We start from the raw sequence: 14,411 nt of genomic DNA on the forward strand, positions 1-14,411 counted from the left end.
ACAATTCAGAAGATACCACTTTGGTGATTTCTAATTTTCAAGACGCATCTGTAACGATTGAAGATTAGAACTTTTAGACATGGGCCAAAGTGTGGCCGACTTCTCTAGTGGCCGAATCCCCTTTAATTTTCTTTTGTTTAAGTTTTTCGAACAATTTTCTATGTAATTGGATATTTGTGTGTTTTGTTTTAAATGTTTGGATAATTACTTTATGTATATTATTTCTCGAATAATCAATTGAATGAATGGGATTCTAAATGTAAATTTGAACAGTTATTTAAAGTTACATAATTGTTGAAATTTACATTCCAATGTTACATAATAATGTTAAACTTACACAAAATGACGTTGTTATTTATAAAAAGAAAATCTACACTCAAATTTACGCAGTGGGCATCCTAATGCACTATATAGGTAGGTTGTTATACTTAAATGTGATTGCATTACACTAACAAGGTTCAATTTAGTACCATTATCTTTTTTTTTTCAATATTACTTACGAGCATATAATTAATTTATTACATTGGTGAAATGGATAAACTCCTTAACTGATGAGGAATTCATTACTCGGCATGTATGGCTATGGAGAATATCCAATAGTGAACTTTTGGTTATGGGTATGAAATAACTTTTGAGCATGAATATGACACATCCATCACCGAATTGAACTGTCGCCATCCTTACTTGCAGGCCATTTTAACGAGTTATTCTTAATCTAGAGTTTTGATCACTAAAACACAAGAAAGACACAATAATAAAGATCAAAACAGTGAAAGTTTAAGTGATTTGTAGCTCAAATAGTTAAAAAAAATTACCATGTATTAAAGCCTACTGGTCTTGTGTTTAAGTCACTCATCCCTTAAAATCGCTTCTATAAAATAAAATAAGAAACAGAGAAGTGCAGAGTTAAAGAAGAAAAAAAAAATTCTAAGACTATGTTTTGAGTTGACCCCTTCAAGAAAGTTCTAAAACTTGTCATTAGAGTGATTGTATATGTCATTAGAGTGATTGTATATTCTTTTTACATTTACACACTTCTACAATAATTATTATGAATTTTATTAATTTTGCACTCAAATAAAAAACACTATTCACGAGGGTTTGGAGGGTTTTAAAAATATAAACGATGATGTAACCGTGGTCTGGTGCGACAATTAACTTAACACACAAATTAAACCCTCTTTTGACAATTGTAGTATATATGTAAGTAGGGATCGTTCTTAAACCGGGGATTAAGAGGGATTGCTAAACACTCTAAACTGACTCAAATAGATAAAACTATGCTTTAAAACACTTAACTAGACTCAAAAGACTCAAAACAAGTTCACAAGACTCAAAATAAGCTAAAAACACTCAAAACTACCTAAAAACACAATCTGGGCAGTTTCTGACTCTAAACATAATTTTGGATGAATTTTGGTTTTATGTTGACTCAAAACACTTGAAAACACAATCTAAAACATATTCTTACTAGTTAGACACTCTAAAGTAAAGGGGGGGTTTGGTTTTGACAAATTTGAAAACAAAACAAGTAAATTAAAGAACTAATGAAATCTGCACGAATTTGGGTAAAACTATGGATGATAGGCTAGCTAAGAGGTTCTTCTCCACACATGACACACTTGCAAACAAAACGATTTCCAGTTGCTTTTCAATAAACCATGAATTCTCAACGCCCCAAATTAACTGTGAATTGCACTAATTAACCCTTTATTCATACTCACAAAGCAAAGATAAACAAATTTAGTCATTGAAAACAAAAGAGAGAAAACACCTAAACACTCCAGTGATCCAAACTGAATAGCAAGCACGTCTACGAACTTCCCTCCTTCCTCTTTGTTACGGCACAAGGTTTAGGGTCAGGTTTTGGGGGTTATGAATGGTGTAGAAGGATGGGGTTAAGGTTAGGATAGGTGTATGGTGCGGCAAGGGGTGTTTTAGGTCAGAAACTGTGGAGAATGGTGAGGGATGGCTGCGGCAGAAAGGGAAGAATGGTTTCTAGCTTGAATTGTGAATATGGGAGGTGGTGTTGCGGCAAAGAATGAAATATGAGTATATATAGCCACATAAAACCGTAGAGAAATCAGGTTAGGACTTGGAGTTAGCAGAAAATAAGGATTAGGGCCCAAACAATCAGAATCCAAAGGGGAAAAGGTATAGAAGGTGTGGCAGATATGGATATGGCTTCTAGAAAGCCTTGCAAGGCAAGTAAACGGATTCTAGAAGGGTTTAGGTGCGGCATAGATTTTTAAGTGTTCTAGAACCTTCATTTCATGTCCTCAAATGCTTTAGGAAACCTTCAATGTTGCTGGAACTTAGGCCTTTTAGGTTTAGGAAAGATCAAACAAAAATAGGAAACTTAGGCTTAACTTTCCTACTTCAAGTAGGAATCCTTGTTTGAGTGGGAATCTTCATTCTTCTATGAATCCATCTTCAACTAGGAATCTTACATTGATTAGGAATCCTTCGTTGGTTAGGAATCCTTCTTCAATTAGGACTCCTTCGTTGATTAGGAATCCTTCTTCAATTAGGACTCCTCACATCTTCAAATCTTCAATTTCGTCAATTCCTTTCACTCCAAGCATGTGATATCCAATCCAAGCTCAATTTTGCTCCAAAAGGCTCCAAAATACACTTATTTGCATACTTTGCCCTTAAAACCTGAAAACACATGAAAGTGGCTTAAAAGACTAACTTAACTAAGAAAACACAACGTAAATGCACAAGAACAAGCTGACTAAATCGCATAAATATACTCCTATCAAATTCCCCTACACTTAACTTTTGCTAGTCCTTAAGTAAAACAAAACAAACAAAACAAAACAAAGTAAACAAAACAAACTCCAATCCTTCCAACATTTGCCTCAGGGATTTCCAATGCACATGACATGTTAAAAATCATCATTCCCACAGATGTTAGTCATCTTCACACTTAAGCACATACTTAATCACAGCCACCACGTACTAGTTCACATTTAACCAATTAAAACGATATTTTGAATGTAGCAACATGCCTTAGAGAATTTGCTCAATTCCTTACTAGATATGCACCCAATTTTCACACATATTTTCTGACTACACACCCTACACTAGTTATATGTGAGAAGATTAATGTAAACATGAAAGACTAGTACTCACATATGTTATAACAAAGAAAGCAATTTCTGGAGTTAGTAAGCATGTTTAGATATGATCTCATCTATTACTTAGATGTGAGAACCAATGACACCATATGCTCATACCAAATTCAAACTCCACAACTTGAAACACACAACACTCAAGATTGAAGTCAAGGGTTGTAACGGGGCTCAGAGGTATTGGCTAACAAAGAAAGGTTAAAGATAAACAAAGGTTCTTAAAGCAATAGCAAGCAAAGTAATGAAATCGACACTTGGGATTCACTTTAGAATGCAAAAATCAACTTTTAAACACAAAGGGAAGATTCATGCAACACTTAGGGCTGAATTCAACTTTTTGGACCATTTCTTCAAAAAACAACACTTTAGAGCTCTTTTTCAACTCTTTTTCATACTTTTCACACTTTTTTTTCTTTCTTTTCTTCACAAATTTTTTTCTTTTTCTTTTCTACCCCTGCCTTATTAAAGACTTTGGCGCGCACACACACAAGAATCACTTCCCCCACACTTGTTTTCTGCAATACATTGATCAAAAGGAATTCATTTTGAGTCATGCTTTACTATACTTCAAGAACAAGGGTATGGATGGTCCTAATCTAGGCTAGGTGAGGATAGTGTGGGTTAACAAAAAACATAGGCTACACAAGGCTCAACGGGCCTAAACTTAAACACATAATGAAATAGGGGTCACGGCAATTTAGCTTTGGTGGTCACTACACAACTTCATCTTGAATATGTGTTATGCAAATCAATAACATGCTTTGAATGAAATGGGCATGAGTTCTAGCATTTGGAACTAAATGATGAGACGCCTTCTAAGTAGCAGCCAAGCAAAGAATAATGAGATCAGGCAACGACTTTAGAAAACAATGATGCACAGATTATCAACTCTCCAAATAAACGTTTAAGCTCAAGTCTCACAAGGTTGTAGCGTTAATTTGAGTTCCTTCCTTCAAGCATGTTACAAAAACTGATTTTTTTTCTTTATGATTGCATGTGAATTCACAAATTATAAACAACCAAGCATACACCAAAAAGTAAATCAAACTTTCATCCATGTTTATAACTCTCTTTAACAATCATGCAATTAAAAACCAAATCTTCATCATTGTGTTGGAAGGTACCCTAAGACACAAACAAACACACAAAAACAACTCTTTTTGGGTTTTTCAAAACAATTTTTCAAATTTTTATGAGATTTTCGGATTTTTATGTCAAAACACACTAAAATGCACCAAAACAGCTTAAAAACACTTAAAAACAGCAAGGAACAACTTTGGAAGTTATGGGTGATAAAATCCCATGAATTTGCATCGAAAGCACTTATTTACCCCCCCCCCCACACTTAAATCAAACATTGTCCTCAATGTTTCAAGCATAGACTCACATAAAGCTAAGTAAACAAACAACCAACTAACTAAGCAACTAAACATGGCATAATATAAACAACAAAAAGAAGGGTTTAGGAACACAAATCTGGAAGTGGAGTGATTCATAGGTCTTCCTTTGTTAAATGCATGGGTTGCCTCCCAAGAAGCGCTTGCTTTAACGTCTTGCAGCCGGACGAAGAACACATTCACTCCCTATTGGAGCCCACGGCATGCAGGGAGAAGTCATCCACGGCATGCTCCTCAAAGTTCTCATAATAGGGCTTCAAACGGTGCCTATTCACTTTGAAATCGTGTCCCGTTTTCAAGCTTTGGATTTGGACTGCACCATGAACAAAAACATTAGTAATAACAAACGGTCCAATCCACTTAGAACGTAACTTACCGGGAAACAAACGTAAACGGGAATTGAACAATAGCACTTTCTGCCCTATGGAAAATGTTTTGCCACGAAACATTTTGTCATGGAAAGCCTTGGTCTTCTCTTTGTAAATGCGGGCATTCTCATATGCCTCATTCCTTATCTCATCAAGTTCATGTAATTGGAGTTTCCTATGACTTCCTGCTGCACCTAGGTCCATGTTGAAGTTCTTGACTGCCCAATGAGCTTTGTGCTCCAATTCTACGGGGAGATGGCATGGCTTGCCATAGATGAGCCAAAATGGAAACATCCCAATGGGTGTTTTGTACGCCGTACGATATGCCCACAGTGCATCATCTAAGCGTAAGCTCCAATCCTTCCTTGTTGGCCCAACAGTCTTCTCTAGAATCTGTTTGATCTCTCGATTCGAAACCTCAGCTTGGCCATTTGTTTAAGGATGGTAAGGTGTAGAAACCTTATGGTTGACATTGTACTTCCTTAATAATGCCTCAATGGTCTGATTGCAAAAGTGAGACCCTCCATCACTTATGATTACTCGTGGCATGCCAAACCTTGCAAATATGTTAGTTCTAATAAAATCTGCAACCACTTTAGAATCATTAGTCCGGGTGGCTTTTGCTTCCACCCACTTTGACACATAATCAACCGCAAGCAAAATATACATGAAACCATACGATGAAGGAAAGGGACCTATAAAATCAATACCCCAAACATAAAAAATTTCAATATTAAGGATGGAAACCTGCGGCATTTGATCCCTTGCACTTATATTTCCTGTTCTTTGGCATTTATCACATGTTAAGCAAAAAGTTCTAGCATCCTTAAAGATACTAGGCCAACAAAATCCACATTGTAACACCTTAAGTGCTGTTCTTTGTGTGCCAAAGTGACCACCACATGCATATGTATGGCAAAAGCTTAAAATGGAATGAAACTCAGAATCATGCACACATCGACGAATAACCTAATCCGGGCAATATTTCCACAAATATGGATCATCCCACACATAAAACCGTGCATTATTTCTGAGCTTATCACGTCGGTGTCTAGTGAGAGTGCTTGGAATTCATTTAGACACCAAAAAGTTGACCACATCAGCATACCAAGGTTCACTTACCTTAATGGACATCAATTGTTCATCAGGAAACGTTTCAGCAATGGGTAGGGACTCCTCATTATGCATCATACGGCTTAGGTGGTCAACCACCACGTTTTCACTTCCCTTTTTGTCTCGAATCTCAATGTCAAACTCTTGAAGAAGCAATATCCATCGAATTAGCCTTGGCTTGGCTTCCTTCTTGGAGAGCAAATACTTTAGAGCTGCATGATCAGTGAAAACAATTACTTTAGTACCAATTAAATATGATCGAAATTTATCTAAAGCAAAGACAACATCAAGAAGTTCTTTTTTCGTTGTGGAATAGTTTAATTAGGCATCATTCAACATCCATGAGGCATAGTAGATGACATGCGGCCTCTTATCCTTCCTTTGTCCTAAACCAGCCCTTAAAGCATAATCGGATGCGTCACACATGAGCTCAAAAGGAAGGCTCCAATCCGGTGGAACAATAATGGGAGCTGTGGTCAGCAACTCCTTGAGTTGTTTGAAGGATGCCATGCACTTCTTATTGAAGTCAAACGCCACATCTTTTTTAAGGAGACGGCAAAGAGGTTGGGAAACCTTTGAGAAATCTTTGATGAATCTTCGATAGAAACCTTCATGTCCAAGAAAAGAACGAACCTCTTTAACCGAAGTAGCAGAGGGTAAGTGACGTACAAGATCTATCTTTGATTTATCAACCTTAATTCCTTTTTCAGAGATGATCACCAAAAATGCTGAAATCATCCATAAAAACTTCAATAATTTTCTCAACATAATCGGAAAATATGCTCATCATGCATCTTTAAAATGTGGCAGGTGCATTACATAAACCAAATGGCATGCGACGATAAGCAAGTTTACCAAAGGGGCATGTGAAAGTGGTTTTTTCTTGGTCCTCGGGTGCTATGACAATTTGATTATAACCAGAATAACCATCAAGAAAACAATAGAAAGCATAACCCGCTAACCTTTTAAGCATTTGATTAATGAATGGCAAAGGGAAGTGATCCTTCCTAGTAGTGGCGTTGAGCTTCCTATAATCGATACACACCCTCCAACCTATTTGGATTCGAGTAGGCACAAGCTCATTTTTAGCATTTGTCACCACAGTTACTCCGGATTTCTTTAGAACACATTGAACGGGTGAAACCCAACGACTAGCGAAAATAGGATAGATCACTCCACAATCTAAAACCTTGATTATTTCTTTCTTCACAACTTCCATCATCGAAGGGTTGAGTCGGCATTGAGCCTTTCAAGATGTTTTAGACCCCTCCTCCAAAAGTATGCGATGCATGCAAGTGGTGGGATTGATTCCTTTTATGTCGGCTAATGTCCACCCAATTGCTGTTTTGTACTCCCTTAGCACCCTTAGCAACTTGTCCTCCTCTTGTGCCGTGAGTGTGCTTGAGATGATGACGGGCAACGTCTCATCATTGCCCAAGAAAACGTACTTTAAATGGCTTGGCAATGGCTTAAGTTCAAGTGTAGGTGGCTGCACAACTGAAAGAAGTAACTTATTAGTCGAAATTGAAATGGAAATTGGGTCAAAAAACTTACCAGATTGTAGTGGCAATGATTTGAGGGCAGCCACCATCTCAATCACATCTTCATTAGGGTGTACGGCAAGGGAAAAATCATTCATGCCGTGGGGGTGCATGGTTACTGCTTCATTGTTTTGAATGTCCATTCCTCGTGCAATGATCAATTCAAGTGCATTGTCATTCAATTGTTCAAAATGGTCCTGCACCAAAGAATCAAATACATCAATAGAAAAACATGAGTGATCCTCACTAGGATACTTGATAGAATCAGAAAGATTGAAATTGATAACTTCCCTATCAAATTCCATCGTCAAAGTTCCATTAAACACATCAATCTTAGTACAGGCAGTTTTCATGAATGGCCGTCCAAGGAGGATGGGCAATGTAGGGGAATGGTCCGACTCGTCCATTTCAAGCACGTAGAAATCCGCCGGAAAGATTAAGTGATTGACCTGCACTAAAACATCTTCCAAAACTCCCTTTGGATAGGCATTAGATCGATCGGCCAATTGTATAATCACACCATCATTTTTCAATTTGCCTAAGTGCATAGATGCATAGATTGAATAAGGCATGACATTTATAGATGCACCTAAGTCTAACATGGCAGATTCAAAACGAGTATTACCAATTACACAAGGAATGGTAAAACTACCCAGATCCTTGCATTTAGTGGGCAGTTTACGTTGTAAAATAGCTGAGACATTTTCACTTACCTTGACAACCTCCTTGCTCGAAATTCTCTTCCTAGTTGTGCAAAGTTCTTTTAAAAACATGGCGTACCTTGGAACTTGCTTAATTGCATCCAAAAGTGGTATATTGACTTGAACTTTTCTAAACGTTTCCAAAATATCCTTTTCAGCCTCCTCCTTCTTTGATTGCATAAACCTACGAGGAAAGGGTACATTTGGAGGAACAACGTTAGAATTAATCAAAATTGGAACTTTCTTACCTTTGTTGGCCGAATTGGATGGTTTAAGAGCATTTGGGGCATGCGGCAAAGGTGTTTCCACCCTTGCCGTGGGGGTGCTTTGTTCCTCCTTTTCAATTATCAATTCTTCAACCTCGTTGGAACGTGATTTGGAAGGTTAGGGATCAGATCCAACTTGTTTTCCACTTCACCAACTCATGGCTTTGGTAGATTCGAATCCTCTCTTCGGGTTGACAACAGTTGAACTAGGCAACTTACCTTGCTCTCTGAATTGTCCTACAAACTCCGTAATCTGCCCAATTTGCTTCTCCATCTGGTCCACCCTTTTGTCTTGGTTTTGCATTGCTTTGGCTTGATTTTCTTACCCCTGAGACAAATTGGTGAGTAACTTAAGAAGTGTGTCATTATCTAAAGATATACCTGAAGTGTTTTGGGCAGGTTGTTGTGGGGCTTATGTTGGTGCATATTGCTTGGTATAGAAGCCCGGAGGTTGCTGCCTAAAGCCTTATTGTTGTTGGGGTTGTTAGGGCTCCCTTCACTTGAAATTTGGATGGTCTCTCCAACCTGGATTATACGTATTAGAGTATGGATCATTCCTTGGCTGGTTTTGGCTTTGAAATCCAATTGCATTGACCCTTTCCCATCCACCATTCTCAATCAATTGAGGACACTTTTCAGAGGCATGTCCTTGGATAGAGCACACGCCACATACACTTGGTCCTTGCAGCCTCATTCCTTTGGCCATCTGAGACACAATGGAAGTAAGATTAGCTAATTGCGATTGAATGTCAGATGTGGAACTTACCTCATTCACTTGTTGTCGTGGGGTGTCCCTTTGCCCAATGCCTTCATATTGTTGTGCATTCAATGCACGGTTTGCAATTAGTGTCTTGGCAGCCATGGGTGTTTTGTCCACCAAAGCTCCTCTCGCCAAGGCATCTAGCATTTGGCGCTCGATTGGTAGAAGCCTTTCGTAAAAGTATTGAAGAAGAAGCTCCTCCTTCATTTGGTGCTGTGGACATGAAGCAACAAGGGTTTTAAAACGTTCATAATAAGTTGGAAATGATTCACCTTGGTTTTGCTGAATGCCACTAATCCTTTTGCGTAGAAGAATGACTCGAGAAGTTGGGAAAAACTTCTCCAAAAACGCCCGTTTCATACTCTCCCATGATGTGACAGTTCCGGGAGCTAGTTCATACAACCAATCTTTAGCCTTGTCCAAAAAAGAAAAGAGAAAGGCCTTCATCTTCAAAATGCTCCCATTAACATTCACGGGAGTCATACTCGAACAAACAACCTTAAACTCTTTCAAGTGTTTATTAGGATCTTTTATGGATAGCCCATGGAACTTAAGAATGTGATGCAACAAACTTGATTTCAATTTGAACTCGTCCATCTTCCCTTGGGCAGCCATGGTGTATTGGATGCATAGGGAAACGGCATTGTCCAATCCCGAAGCGGAAAGCTCCTTGATTGTTCGATTGTCCGCTGCCATATTAGGATCTTCCTCTATAACCTGTGTCGTGGGCTCCTCTTCTTCTTCAAGTGGATGTTCTTCAAACTCAAGTTCAGGAATAGGTGGGTTATGATCTTGATGATTCCTATTCCTTCTCAAAGTCCTCTCAAAATCATCGTCAAAGTCCAAGATATGCTCACGAACCGGATGAAAACTCAAAGTCATAAACTAGTACTTAAAACAAGAAAACAAACAAGGTCAGTAACTAACATAAAAACACATGAAAATAAACAAAAAGAAATAACAAGGGATTAGCAAAGTTGCTAATACCCGGCAACGGCGCCAAAATTTGGTGCGAAAATTAACTTAACACACAAATTAAACCCTCTTTTGACAATTGTAGTATATATGTAAGAAGGGATCGTTCTTAAACCGGGGATTATGAGGGATTGCTAAACACTCTAAACTAACTCAAATAGATAAAACTATGCTTTAAAACACTTAACTAGACTCAAAAGACTGAAAACAAGTTCACAAGACTCCAAATAAGCTAAAAACACTCAAAACTGCCTAAAAACACAATCTGGACAGTTTCTGACTCTAAACACAATTTTGGACGAATTTTGGTTTTATGTTGACTTAAAACACTTAAAACACAATCTAAAACATATTCTTACTAGTTAGACACTCTAAAGTAAAGGGGGGTTTGGTTTTGACGAATTTGAAAACAAAACAAGTAAATTAAAAAACTAATGAAATCTGCACGAATTTGGGTAAAATTATGGATGATAGGCTAGAGAAGAGGTTCTTCTCCACACATGACACACTTGCAAACAAAACGATTTCCAGTTGCTTTTCAATAAACCATGAATTCTCAACGCCTCAGATTAACCGTGAATTGCACTAATTAACCCTCAGATTTTCCTAATTTTATTGAATTGGATGATTGCATACAAAAACCCAAAGCATTCCCCACAAGTTCCTTACATGAATTGCATAATAGAGATACAAGCAAAGATCATTAAGTTCTATGAAAATCATAAGCATTGACAAGGCACTTGTAACTATGAATTGCATGAAACTTATGCCAAGAATTTACTTAACGCAATTGTGACTAACAACCTTCACTACTTGTGAACATAAGTTTATAACGATAGGTGAAACTCCCTTATATCCTAGCATCAGATTTATGCATGAAAATTAAGCGTGCACTCTCAACCAACACACACAAATCAGTTTTAATTCAAATGGATAAGTAAATTGAATTCACAACTTATGAATCACAACTGAAAGTAATCAAATCATATGGGAAGCATGACCATGGTTTCGAATTCCTCCCTAGCTAAGAGGGGTTTAGTTCCTCATACTCACAAAGCAAAGATAAACAAATTTAGACATTGAAAACAAAAGAAAGAAAACACCTAGACACTCCAGCAATCCAAACTGAATAGCAAGCATGTCTACGAACTTCCCTCCTTCCTCTTTGTTGTGGCACAAGGTTTAGGGTCAGGTTTTGGGGGTTATGAATGGTGTAGAAGGATGGGGTTAAGGCTAGGATAGGTGTATGGTGCGGCAAGGGGTGTTTTAGGTCAGAAACTATGGAGAATGGTGAGGGATGGTTGCGGCAGAGAGGGAAGAATGGTTTCTGGTGTGAATTGTGAAAATGGGAGGTGGTGTTGCGGCAAAGAATGAAATATGAGTATATATAGGCACATAAAACCCTAGAGAAATTAGGTTAGGACTTGGACTTAGCATAAAATAAGAATTAGGGCCCAAACAATCAGAATCCAAAGGGGAAAAGGTATAGGAGGTGCGGCAGATATGGATATGGCTTCTAGAAAGCCTTGCAAGGCAAGGAAACGGATTCTAGAAGGGTTTAGGTGCGGCATAGATTTTTAAGTGTTCTAGAACCTTCATTTTATGTCCTCAAATGCTTTAGGAAACCTTCAATGTTGCTGGAACTTAGGCCTTTTAGGTTTAGGAAAGATCAAACCAAAATAGGAAACTTGGGCTTAACTTTCTTACTTCAAGTAGGAATCCTTGTTTGAGTGGGAATCTTCATTCTTCTAGGAATCCATCTTCAACTAGGAATCTTACGCTAATTAGGAATTCTTCGTTGGTTAGGAACCCTTCTTCAATTATGACTCCTTCGTTGATTAGGAATCCTTCTTCAATTAGGACTCCTCACATCTTCAAATCTTCAATTTCGTCCATTCATTTCGCTCCAAGCATGTGATATCCAATCCAAGCTCAATTTTGCTCCAAAAGGCTCCAAAGTACACTTCTTTGCATACTTTGCCCTTAAAACCTGAAAATACATGAAAGTGGCTTAAAAGACTAACTTAGCTAAGAAAACACAACGTAAATGCACAAGAACAAGCTAACTAAATCGCATAAATATGCTCCTATCATGGTCTATGTGGATGCAAATTTCTTCCTCCTCGATCTTGGACGATTTTGCACCTACAAAACAATTAACACCTTAGGTTAAGGCCAAGAGCCTCACGCGCCCACGATGAATGGGGGGGGGGCTTTGGCCGAAGAACCTCCGATGCCAAAGTTAGAATTTAGAGAGAAAGAGTGTTTAGAGAATTTTGGGATTTTTGCCAAAGTGTTGGGATCTTCTTTTTGGTGAGAATGAGAGTATATTTATAGGGATAGGAGGTGGCTAGGGTTTTTTGGGTTTAATTTAGGTTTAAGATGATTTTGGGAGTTATGTGATTAATTGACTAATTAATTTGGCAAAATAAAATTATTACCAAATGAATTAGCTAATTAATGGGATGAAATGGGCAAATATCAAGAGATAAACAAAACATGGCCAATTCCTTTTCTAACAATAGGTGGCCGGCCCTTCACTTGTTTTTGGGGTTGAATGGATGTTTTAATTGACAATTAAGGAATTGATTAGGAATTAATCCCTTAATTAGTCAATTATTATGATTTTAAAGGAAGATTTTAGGAAATATGGTAGGTATATATTATTTAGCTAATTGATTAGCTAAATAATGAAATAGAAAATACTAGGTTTTGGGAAATACCTTATAGAAAGGATTTGATGAAAGAGGTTTTTAATTGTTACCTTTTTTGGGCACTTTTGACTTGATTGAAAGATGATTGCCCGCTGCTTGCGCGTAGGAATCCTGGTATGCCTCAAGGGTATTTTTGTTCTCTTTTGTCCAAAAGTCCACGTGTCGCCTAGTGAATATTTTTGGCTCCACAAATGCCCCCACACCTGTTGGGCTGCTTGTAGGAAAGAGCAACAGGTGTAGAGATTTTCTTGCTTTAGGAAACTTAAGACTGCTTCCTATTTTGATGTTGATTATCTCTTTAATAGGAAATTAGATCCTTCTAGGAAAAGGAAATAAATTTCTCTCAAAGCCTATTTAAGTCCACCTTAAGTGGGTTATTAAATCAACTTTGGAGAGCGATTTATTCTACCCTACAAGAGAGAGATGGCTTAGAGGATATTTGTTCCCCCTCCTCTAGCAATCTTCTACATCTTGCCCGTGCAAAGGACCGTCTTTCGTTGCTTTCTTCGTCTTCTTCGTGCCGCACCAATGTAAGAAAAATTTAATTTTTCTTGCCTTATTCTTGGATAGTGCTATTGCGGGGTAGCCGTCGGGGTGGTGCGGTCACGTCGGCTGGCAGGGGCCAGGAGCTGGCTCGGCATGAGCTGAGGAGATGTCGTGGCAGGGACCACTGCTTGGGCAGCTTGGCTTGGCCTGAGCCAAGGGCAGCTTGTGCAGCTGGGGTCGATGATTGTGGCGCTAGGGCACAGTGTTAGGCGAGCCGCATAGCTCATGTCCTTTGGGCTCTTAGACCTGACTCGGGCCAGGCTGGCGATTGAGAGAAATAAGGAGATTGCGGGTCTTATGGGCTGCTGGAATGTTGGGCATGCAGGCCTTCTGCCTGCTGGAATGCTGGGTTGAGCTCCCCTGCTGAGTACCATGAATGTCGTTGGCTGCTTAGTCTTCTTTGCTGAAAGAAAGGTGGGCTGCTCCAGAAAGATGAGGTAAAGAGGATTAAGGCGGATGCATTAGCTCGTCTGATCGCTGTCGTGGAGCTTACTATGAATGAAGATGGAAAGAAGAGATCTTCCCCGCCTGCTCATGAGATGCCTAGTTAAGAAAAAACTGAAGACTTCTTCTGCTGCTCATGAGGGTCCGCTTGCTATCGAGAGGTATGTGATTGACATGACTTCTTCTAATGGGAAGAAAAATAAGGCTGTTAGATTTGAGCATGTGGCGTCTTCCATGTTGAGAATGGCTAGTACAATTGTGGATAAGATTGCTCAGCGTAAAGGTTTTATCATGCCCCCAGTGCTGAAGTCTGTACCAGGACGTTCTTTGGGAGCCAAGTCCGGTTCACCTTTGTAGAGACTTGCTATTATGAAGAGTGGTAAGGTGGACTCTGCTGCTAAAGTGGCGCCAAAGCCTGCTCCCTTTGCTGCTGAGATTGATTCGCCACA

The 14,411-nt window shown here is 38.7% G+C and overlaps 1 protein-coding gene across 1 annotated transcript; it reads right to left on the reverse strand.

Moving 5' to 3' along the window:
• Positions 1-4,713: 4,713 nt before the first annotated feature.
• Positions 4,714-5,106, reverse strand: LOC139189817 (uncharacterized). The gene is made up of 2 exons (XM_070809049.1): positions 4,911-5,106; positions 4,714-4,847 (listed from the first exon to the last, which is right to left on the reverse strand). The coding sequence occupies exons 1-2, from the start codon at positions 5,104-5,106 to the stop codon at positions 4,714-4,716; spliced, it is 330 nt and encodes a 109-aa protein (XP_070665150.1).
• Between the last annotated feature and the right edge of the window lie 9,305 nt (positions 5,107-14,411).

This window comes from Malus domestica, chromosome 12 (assembly GCF_042453785.1).
Source record: "Malus domestica chromosome 12, GDT2T_hap1".
Lineage (NCBI taxonomy): Eukaryota > Viridiplantae > Streptophyta > Magnoliopsida > Rosales > Rosaceae > Malus > Malus domestica.